The sequence below is a fragment of the Erigeron canadensis genome, chromosome 5, assembly GCF_010389155.1.
Source record: "Erigeron canadensis isolate Cc75 chromosome 5, C_canadensis_v1, whole genome shotgun sequence".
NCBI lineage: Eukaryota > Viridiplantae > Streptophyta > Magnoliopsida > Asterales > Asteraceae > Erigeron > Erigeron canadensis.
This window is the reverse complement of record NC_057765.1, coordinates 21984818-21995020: the sequence shown is the minus strand read 5'-3', so window position 1 is coordinate 21995020 and position 10203 is coordinate 21984818. Positions and strand designations below refer to the sequence as shown.

General features: G+C 37.2%; 2 protein-coding genes across 2 annotated transcripts; one reads left to right on the top strand and one right to left on the bottom strand.

Annotated features, from left to right (window-relative positions):
- The first annotated feature begins 290 nt into the window (after nucleotides 1-290).
- On the top strand, nucleotides 291-6663 carry LOC122599639 (protein RETICULATA-RELATED 1, chloroplastic). Its single transcript, XM_043772177.1, has 8 exons — nucleotides 291-731; nucleotides 1553-1717; nucleotides 1845-1937; nucleotides 2009-2124; nucleotides 3030-3128; nucleotides 3225-3530; nucleotides 4210-4374; nucleotides 6012-6663. Exons 1-8 carry the CDS (start codon nucleotides 366-368, stop codon nucleotides 6295-6297), a joined length of 1596 nt encoding a protein of 531 aa, XP_043628112.1. The 5' UTR covers nucleotides 291-365; the 3' UTR covers nucleotides 6298-6663.
- Nucleotides 6664-6808: 145 nt separating this feature from the next.
- On the bottom strand, nucleotides 6809-9723 carry LOC122601343 (pentatricopeptide repeat-containing protein At1g09410, mitochondrial-like). Its single transcript, XM_043774111.1, has 2 exons — nucleotides 7297-9723; nucleotides 6809-7177 (listed from the first exon to the last, which is right to left on the bottom strand). The coding sequence occupies exon 1, from the start codon at nucleotides 9721-9723 to the stop codon at nucleotides 7507-7509; it is 2217 nt and encodes a 738-aa protein (XP_043630046.1). The 3' UTR covers nucleotides 6809-7177; nucleotides 7297-7506.
- Nucleotides 9724-10203: the final 480 nt, after the last annotated feature.

Genomic DNA, 10203 nt, shown 5'->3' with positions numbered 1-10203 from the left:
GATAAGTGATGACCATCGGATACCCTCTACTAACAAAAGAAAAACATATTCAATTCCTTAATCGTAGTCATAGGAAAATAGTAGTAGATAACAAAAAATAGCCAACCGAGTTGAAATCCAACCAACTCACTAACTCAGTCAACAAAACCACATTTTGAGTCAACTCACTGTGTCCCATTGTCTCATCGACGGGCCAACCCAACCCCCTTATCAAAACCCACCATACCTTCATCTCATTTCTCTCTCCCTTCCATTTCTCTCTCTAAAACCCCCCCTCACAAGAGAGGAAAAAAAAACAAAAAAAATCATATATATGTTAATATTCTGAAACAAACAAACATCATCTTCTTCTGTTTGAAAAAAACATGTCACACACAGTGTTTCAAACAGGCCAAATTATGCCAATGAATACCCACTTCATACCCACCTCAAAAACCTTATCATCTTCATCGCCGGCGAACCCTTTGTTGCCGGTTTCCTGTCACCGGGGGGTTTTACGGCGGATTGGTTTGGTGGCGGTGGTGAGGAACTCTTCAGCTACGGTTGATGGGGATGCTGTTGCTGGACTTGAAAGGTGTTTCAGGATTTCTCCGGCGGAGTGTCCGGCGACGGCGCCGGTAATGGCCCATGGTCCGGTGATGAAAGGTGGGCAGTATGGGGCGTTTGGTGCTGTCACTTTGGAGAAATCTAAACTTGATATGACCCAGAAACAAACCAAGTCTAGTCCTGAGGTTTGTAATATAATTGTTTGTATATTATAATCTTTTATGTGGTTTGATTGTGTATTAGCTATTGAATTGGTGGTATTTTTAAGGTTTATCAGTGAATTTTTAGAATTAATTATCAAAGAGACTCGGGTTCGAACCTCATTGGGTAAACAGATAGACCTTAGTGATACGTGCTAGGCCATGTAAACCAGAGGCGAAGGCCTGAATTTTCACGGGTAGCATGAACTGACCCGTTTATGGAAATAAGTAAGAGAGTTTGTAGAGAATTAAAGAGAAAGTAGCTTGGAAATGTTTGATTGATGGGATTAAAACTCAGGTGTTCTAATTCTAGCGGGTAAGTAGTAATGCGGTGGCCCTGTTTTATGTTCATTGGAATCTCAGGAAGTTACAACTAGGTTTGTATTAGCATAGTATTATCATTTCAAGTTTAATGTTTAGGCTATGAAAAAGATAAATTTTAGGCGATTGCTTGTTCTTTTGTAAAATCAGTAAAAAATTTGGTGTCTAGTGAATACTCTTCCTATGTTGTTAGGTGTTTGATGTCAATTTCATGAATCTTCGCTCTTGAAAAGTTTATTTTGTGGGAAAAGAATTATCATGCATCTATTGTTTTAAGTTTTCCCCGTCAACAATTATTTCCTAGCCTTGTCTTCACCCTCATAAACATATGTATATGTTTATGTTACATATATTCCATAATGGATTGGCTTATAATCATGAATGAGATTTTTGTTTCTATACGTGACCTGTTGTGCTTAAAAGTGACAGTCAATACATGGGCAAGTGTGATATCCTTGTTTTTTTTTTTTTTAATTTTTGTATAGCTTGCAATTGGAGGAGGTGGAGGCAATATTGGTAAGAGCATTAATTTTGGAGGTGGTGATGGAGGTGATGATGACGGTGATGACGATGATTACTTTGATGAATTCGACGATGGCGATGAGGGGGATGATGGTGGACTCTTTAGGAGGCGGATTATTCTACCAGAGGTAGTGAAGCAATTGTGTGACTTTTGATTTTCTTTTCGGTTGCTTTAACATACATTTTCACTTCACTAATATCAATTAGTATAGGGTGAAAAATATTAAAATAACGTTTTCCTGTACCTTCTTTCAGTTATTTGATCGGAAATTTCTCGAGGCCGTATTAAATGAATGGCAAAAGACAATGATGGATTTGCCATCTGGACTTCGACAAGCTTATGAAATGGTAAAATGAAATGATTTTACTTGTTAATATTCATGGTATATGGAACTTCACTGATCTGTATTGGGCATCAGGGTTTGGTCAGTTCAGCTCAATTGGTAAAATATATAGCAATGAATGCAAGGCCAACAACTGCAAGGTTTATCTCACGGTCACTCCCTCAAGGGTTGTCTAGGGGATTCATTGGCAGGTAATTATGACAGTGCACTAGTATTGCGTCAGACTATAGATATTCTGTCCCTGAAACATTTACATATGTAAATGTAACATTAGAATGAATTAGCTATTCAAGCCACCTTGTGTTTTGTTTTACTTTTGTCTTTTTGTTATATATTTAGGATATATAAATCGTTTTTCTAGATTTGCATTTAATAGACGAATACTTGCTGGGAAACTTTGATTATATGCATATTATTTTTTGGATGTATTATATGTGTTACTCCCCTATGTCTATAAGCATGACCCATTACAGTATGTCTAATATGATGCAAAATATAACGTAATTAGGGACCTCAAGGTTAACTTACTATGATAAAAGTCTGTTTCTATTCTAAATGCCTCTTAAGGACAACACAAAAGGAAACCAGAAAATTAAATCAATTGTGACGATCAGTTTTGAGTTAGGACATGAGTAATTTATTTGACGTTTTTTTTTGTGTTCCCGTCTCTCTTAGTTTTGGATAAAAAGGCAATGTTTGTGGCCTTGTCTTGTTTTGTTTCTTTTTTTTTTTTTTCATATGTATTATATATTTGTTTATGATGCTTAGAGTGCATGGTATATGTCCAGATTTCCTCTTTCCTTTCAGTGATACTCCAGTCTACATATCATAACTCATTCAGATGTAGTTAGTAGGGCTGTTTATGAATTTAGGGATCAAGATTTAATGATAATATAAGATGATGCCAGTTTAAGATTGAAGCGGACCTAGTCACCTTAACTTAGAACTGGTTTTTGGATGTATCATTAACCGAGAAACTTTTTCAAAACTCTGAAACTGAAATCTGGACTGATTTAGTTTTGGTACCGGGCAAGTCTTGGTCTGATATCGGTCTGGATTTTACTTATTCATACCTCATCTACCTTCACTTGAACAGGATGATAGCAGATCCTGCATTCTTATATCGGATCCTCTTAGAGCAGGGAGCTACAATTGGTTCTGCAGTTTTATGGGAAGTTAAAAATCGCAAAGAGAGGTACTATTTTTCACCCTACCAAAAGTGAATCAAGTGAAATAACAACTCACTATGACACAATTTGATCTGTTTGTTTTATGGTTTTTGTAATGTTAGGATAAAGGAGGAGTGGGATCTTGCTCTGATTAACGTACTTACTGTAACGGCGTGCAATGCTATTGCTGTGTGGTCCCTTGCTCCTTGCCGTTCGTATGGGAACACCTTTCGATTTGATTTGCAAAACACATTGCAAAAACTTCCAAACAATGCTTTTGAGAGAAGCTACCCAATGAGGGAGTTTGACATGCAAAAACGAGTCCAATCCTTTTTTTATAAGGCTGCCGAACTGTGTATGGTTGGTTTAACTGCAGGGGCTGCACAAGGTGCTCTAACTAACCTCGTTGCTCGTAAAAAGGAGGGAAGGTACGCTATACATCACCTTTTCTCTCTCTTTTGTGCATTGTGCATGTACAGTGGATTGTTGTCTATTTTAGCTTGTCAGATGGAAGGTTTGACTAGATCACATTAGTTTATCTGTTTGAGTCAAGGGATGTGTTTGTTGCCAATCTATTATCGAAATAGTGCAACTTCAAGTCACAATAATTAGGCCTTATTGTTCAGATGGAATGATACTGGTTAAATTAGCTGCAACAAAACTGATTATCTAAAAAAACTACAATGACTTGTTCAGTCCTCTTTTATACGTAATTTACCTTTCTCATAGTTAATACATTTATCAAAAAGTTTGGATTGATTATTGGCTTCTTGCTAACATATGTTTGTAAACTCAAATATTTCAATAATATGTAAGGTTCTCTTTATTGGTGTCAGGATTCGGCAAATCCTTCGATTAAATGATTATTTCACCATTAAGCAGTAGAAGTACATCCAAAGTCCAAACACATGTAATATGTAGTGTCACAACTTATAACCACATTGATGCCTTTCATAGAAGGGCACAGTGACAAATGTCATTGGATGTGGAGTATAAATGTGTTGTGTTGTTTAAAATTGTTTCATATATATATATGTATATATATATATATTACGCCTTTGATTGGTAATCGTGTCCTGACTAGTCTTGATGAAACTGATTGGTCAGATTATCTGTGACAATTCCATCTGTGAGTACTAATGCTCTTGGGTATGGCGCATTTCTTGGTATATATGCCAACTTGCGGTATCAGCTTCTGTGTGGATTTGATAGAGCTATGGTCACTCAGTTTGATGTTATTGGAGTAGGATTGGCTTTTAGCACTGCCTTGAGGTATATTTTTTATTTTGTATGTTATGTTCTTTTTTTCTAGTTGATTATTGGAACCAAGTGATTTGTTCTATGCATAGTTCAATGATAGTGTCCGACTGTTGGATAACCATGATCGATTTCTGGCCCTTGGTTTTAAAAAGCACTAAGCGCACAAAAGCGATAAGGTCCATTTCCGAAGCGTAAAGCGCTAAGCGGAAAAGCGGCGAGTTTTTCGTACGCGAAGCGCACACTTTTATAAAAATATTATAAATTATATATAATAGTATTTATAACACATAAATAATACTAAAACATCATTATATATATAAAATACCATCAATGCCATTATATATGTATATCAAAAACTCTTTTATGTAGCAAAGGCACCTTTAAGTAGCAAAACAACCTAGCAGCTAGAAACTAAAAATCACAGAAGATAGCCCGATAGGTATTCAAAAGTAGGTTGCTTAAAGGTTCTAACTTCTAAGGTTCTAAGGTTAAACTACGAGCCCTAATCACTTTTATCTTCACTTTTTACAGCAGGAAGGAGATGAATAAAGAGATAATGGTTGTTCGTACCTTCAATTATGTTAAAAACCCCCAATAGGTTCTCCGACCTTATTCTTCTCACCTTTATCAATGCCGCCCTAATCAGTACTAGACCCAATTAATTACTAAATGGACCTAACTACTAGGCCTATTTCACACTCCATATTCACTAAAGCCTTATATACAAAAATCAGGACAGTTTTTTACAAAACTCCTACGCTATTTAGCGCCTAGTGCTTATTGAAAAAGCGCTAAAAATCGCACGCTTTATGTACACCCTATGCTTAATGTACAATATAGCGTTTAAGCTAGCGCTTAGGAACGCTTAATCGCGCTTAAAGCGCAATTTTTAAAACCAAGTTCTGGCCCAAAACAAGATTATAGTTTTTTTTTTTTTATTTTTTTTTTATAAATATTCATGAACGTTGGAGAATAATGTTATTTTGGATTATTTTCCAAGGGAATAAGGTTAAAAACTACTAGGCCTGTAGGCCATTATATTTTACTTCACCCACCAAATGACATTAAGAAGCCATCTGCATTATTAAGTTCTCAATATTTGGTAGCATCGTTTTCATTTGGACATTGGTCAAAAGTTGATTTCATTCGCAGAAACTAGATGCGGCAAATGGGTGGATTTGGGAAACTGGTCATAATAGGCTTGGGTTGTAACAAGTCATGTTTAGTAGTATATGTTAACATGGATTGGGTCGGTTTGTCCCCAAACAATTTATTGTTTAGTTATTGAAATGTATGTGTTATGATTACAAAGACGATGCTATTGCAAAGAAATACAAATTATTTGAATAAAATGCTATAGAAGGTGTATGCTTATAAAGTAGACTCTAGTTGCTTTAAACTCATTCAATCTATTCTCACTTAACCTAAACTTCTGATGTCATTTGGGTTAAACCACAACCAAATCGACCTATTTACAAATTAATGGGCGACTTTTAGTAGTACCATTGGCAGGTAACCATTGGTAGGTGGTTTAAGGGACTACAACAGTTTCTTTGTTTATTATTATTATTTTTTTGTGTCGTCCTTTTTTTTTTTTTGTAGTTTTCTTTTCAGTCTCAGTAGTAAATGATTGATGCAATTGTATACAGAATCATGAATGCACAATTAGGAGAAACATCAAGGCTAGCATGGCTTGGGGTGGAAGTGGATCCATTAGCCCACTCCGATGAGTTGCTGAAACAGGCTTACAGTCGACCATCTGAATCTGTCAATAACAGTTCTCCAAAATGGTTCATATCCAAAAACCCAGTAACTTCAGGGCTTGGGCTTCTTGGGTTTAAACAGGGTGAAAGTCAAACCAACACAGAAGGAGGAGCACCACCACCTCCCAAGGCCCGAAGAAAGAGAATTGTGAGGAAAAAAGTGAGAACCTAATATGCATGTTATCGATATGACGCGACTCAGTTTTGTACCCTGTTGGGATACTGGTGTACACGTGGTAGACTAATGATTCTGATGGCGACGAGAAATCTTATTTTGACATGATGGGAATCTATTAAACCTGCTACAATATATTCACAATGCATCAGTAGTAACAATTGCAATTTTTGTAGCCCCTCATTATCGCTTACGTTGAGATGTTTCAGTTAACTGGTATTGAAGTGTGAGTTTGACACACATAATAAGGATTGTTGATCTCTGGTAGGAAAGAAACTCCCTTTTGAATTTGTTCAATATCAGATATGTAGATTCACATAAGTATATTACTGTTGATTTTAATATGGGTATGTTCTTTTTGAAGATTTATGAGTTGATTGGGATAACTGGATCCAAGTTCTCTGCCACTTATAAGATTACAGATCTTATTTGGTTAGTGTTATACTATGTATTAATTTTGTAACATTCACTAATCAACTCTCTGGTTTAAGAAACAAGGTTGAGCACATTATACTAACATAGATCATACACCCAAAAAAAATAGTGAACGCTGTTGTGAATACGAGTCATAAGAGATGAGATCATACATGGTTGAGTTGCGTTCACCATCCATAACCCATGCCGAGGAACCAAGTCACACCTGGTCTATTTAGATGTAAAGACAGAGGACATGCAACCAAAATATTAACATGAATGTGTCAATCAGATTCTAATTCTAATAGGTACTCTGGAAAAACCATGCAGGATGGTAAAAGGCTTCCACATAGAATGCATGTAATCTCATCTTCCCCATATCGGTGACCCAAGAAATGTAGTATCTTGTTCTGGCAAGTCCTCATTCTGATTGTCATACATTGCATTTCTTCTCGTTCTATTCCTGACCACAAAATAAGACAGAAAGTCAGAAACTAATGATATAAATAATGTGATCGACACAAACTAATAAATAAAAGTGATACTCTCATTATGCGGTTCATTTAACAATATTCTATGGACCTGTTGTTAGTAATTGTATTCCAATCTTATTACAGCACCACAATCTGCCTTCTATGCGCTACCAGTCACTGCATTCAATTCTCCATGACCACGGGGTGGTGGGGGTTGAGGGAGGGGTGGGTGGGTGGGGGGTAAATGTGATTGCCACACTAAAACAATGACTTTACAGAGTGGAAGGGTAACATGGGTATAGCACATATTGATCAATTGTCATGTGGCATCGATAAGGTTTTCACTTGTGTTGCTAGTTTGAGCCATCAGTGCCCGCAAGTCACCACTAACGTTCATATATTTAAATCGCGGCCCATTACCAGATGAAAAAACATAAACTCGATTTTGAACCTCAATCCAACTACACCCAGATTGCTTTACCACACGCCTCTCTTTTAACGAATCTCTCACTCTCCCCACCACCTCCCACCGCCCCAATTCTGCGTTCATGTTTGATAACATCACATAATTGGAACCCTTTTCGGGTTCAATCTCCAAAAGCTTTTCAGCAGCAAAATTAGCCAACTTTAAATCCTTATGCCAACGACAAGCGTCAAGCAAAGCACCCCATATTCCGGCATTAGCATCAGTTTGCATCTCCTTCACCAATTCAAAGGCTGTTTCTAGACGCCCTGCTCTCCCAAGCAAGTCAACCATACACGCATAGTGTTCAGTCAAAGGCTTGATTGAGTACTTTCTAGTCATTAATTCAAATAGCCGGAACCCTTGATCGATCAAACCCGAGTGACTACAAGCAGATAGAACCCCAATGAAGGTGACCTCATCTGGGATCACTCCTGCAACCTCCATATCATCCAAGAGCTTCACTGCTGCTTCACCATTTCCATTCGAAGCATATCCATCAATCAAAGAATTCCACCCGACAATATCAACCCGTGGGGTCTGAGAAAAGACCCGTTTGGCACTCAACATCTTACCAGATTTGGCATACATAGAGATTAACGAATTACTAACAAATATGTCTTGCTCGTAACCTGACTTTATAGCAAACTCATGAACTTGTGTTCCCATATGTAAAGCTGCCAGATTTGCACATGAGCTTATTACGGAAGCATATGTTGATTCATCGGGTTTATTCCCATCTGCTATCATTAAAATGAAATACTTGAGCGCATCCGGATATAATCCATTATGTGTAAAGCCCGATATTAGTGAATTCCAAGTGACAGTGTTCTTATGATCCGTTTTCTTGAAGAAATCAAGCGTTTTATCCATTTGACCCACTTGAGCATAACCAGCAATCATGGTATTCCACGAAACCACATCTTTCCGTACCATCTTTTGAAAAAGATCAAGCGCTTCATCCATGACACCATTCTGAGCATATCCTACAATCATAGTGTTCCAACAAACAGCGTCTCGATTTCCTATACGATTAAAAATTTCACGAGCCTGAGGCAACATTTTCTTCTGAGCAAACCCTGAGATCAACGCCGTTTGAGCCCCAACGTTCTTGTATGGCATTTGACTAAGTAATCGGCTAGCTTCATCTAACTTACCAACGCGAACGTACCCATTGACCAAACTAGTCCAAGACACCGCATTTCTTTCTGGCATTACATTAAACAACTTCAAAGCTTCATCAATTCTATTGTTTTGGACATAAGCTGCAATCATCGCGTTCCACGCCACCAAATTCTTTTCCGGCATCTGATCAAACAATCTCCTGGCCTCAACAACCTTCCCATTTCTACCAAGCCCATATAACATCGTCACCCAAGAAACCACATTCTTAACCGGCATACTCTCAAAAATCTGCCAAGCTTCATCCAAATCACCAACCTCAACAAACCCATCCACCATTAAGTTCCAAGAAACCACATCCTTAACCGGCATTTCCTCAAAAAACATCAAACCCAACCTCATCTCCCCAGTTTTCGTATACCCTCCAAGCATTGTATTCCAAGAAACTAAATCTTTCACAGACATGTCATCAAACATCCGCCTAGCTTCCTTAACCCGTTTACATTTCACATACCCCGAAATCATAGCATTCCAACACGCAGTATTCGTCTTATCCGGCATTACATTAAACAAGTCCCTACCTTTATCGACCTCCCCATTACGTGTATAACAAGTAATCATCAAAGTCCATGTAAAAACATCTCGTTGAGGCATTTCATCAAACAGTTTACGTGCAATGTTAACTCTTTCATTATGCAAACAACCCGCGATCATCGTGTTCCAAGAAACTAGATTTCTTTGAGGCATTTTATCAAACAGGTTTAGTGCATCATTGATTCTTTTGTTTTTCGCATACGCTGAGATCATGGAGTTGAATGTAACAGTGTTCTTGTTAGTCATTTGGTTAAATAGTTTGCAAGCTTCTTCGACCCGACCCGTTTTGGAAAAATGGGTTAATTTGGCATTTTGCTGGAAGAGAAGAGACCCGTTTCCCATACCATTTCTAATCATTGTTTACGTGATTTTTGGAATCAGGACTCAAAAAACATAAACGTTATATATCATAATTATTTAAATTTAAATGTTAAAAACTTAAAACAATTTAAACGAATGAGGTTCTATACATATGTTAAAGAAAAAAGTATAATGGACAACAATGTACAAATGGGAAAATACGTTAGTTTTCTCGTGATTAATCCACTTTTAATCAACGTTCGTAAACATGTACTTTTTAATCAACACAAATCACGGGAAGAATAACGTATTTTCCCATTTGTACACGGTTGTCCATTATACTTTTTTATTGATGAGGTTTACCCACATACTTTTTTTTGTACACGGTTGACCAACATTACCGACTATCAAAGATAAACTGGTCAACTTTCGGTCAACCGTGTACAAAAAAAAAGTATATGGGTAAACCTTGTCAATAAAAAAGTATAATGGGCAACCGTGTACAAATGGGAAAATACGTTAGTTTTCTCGTGATTA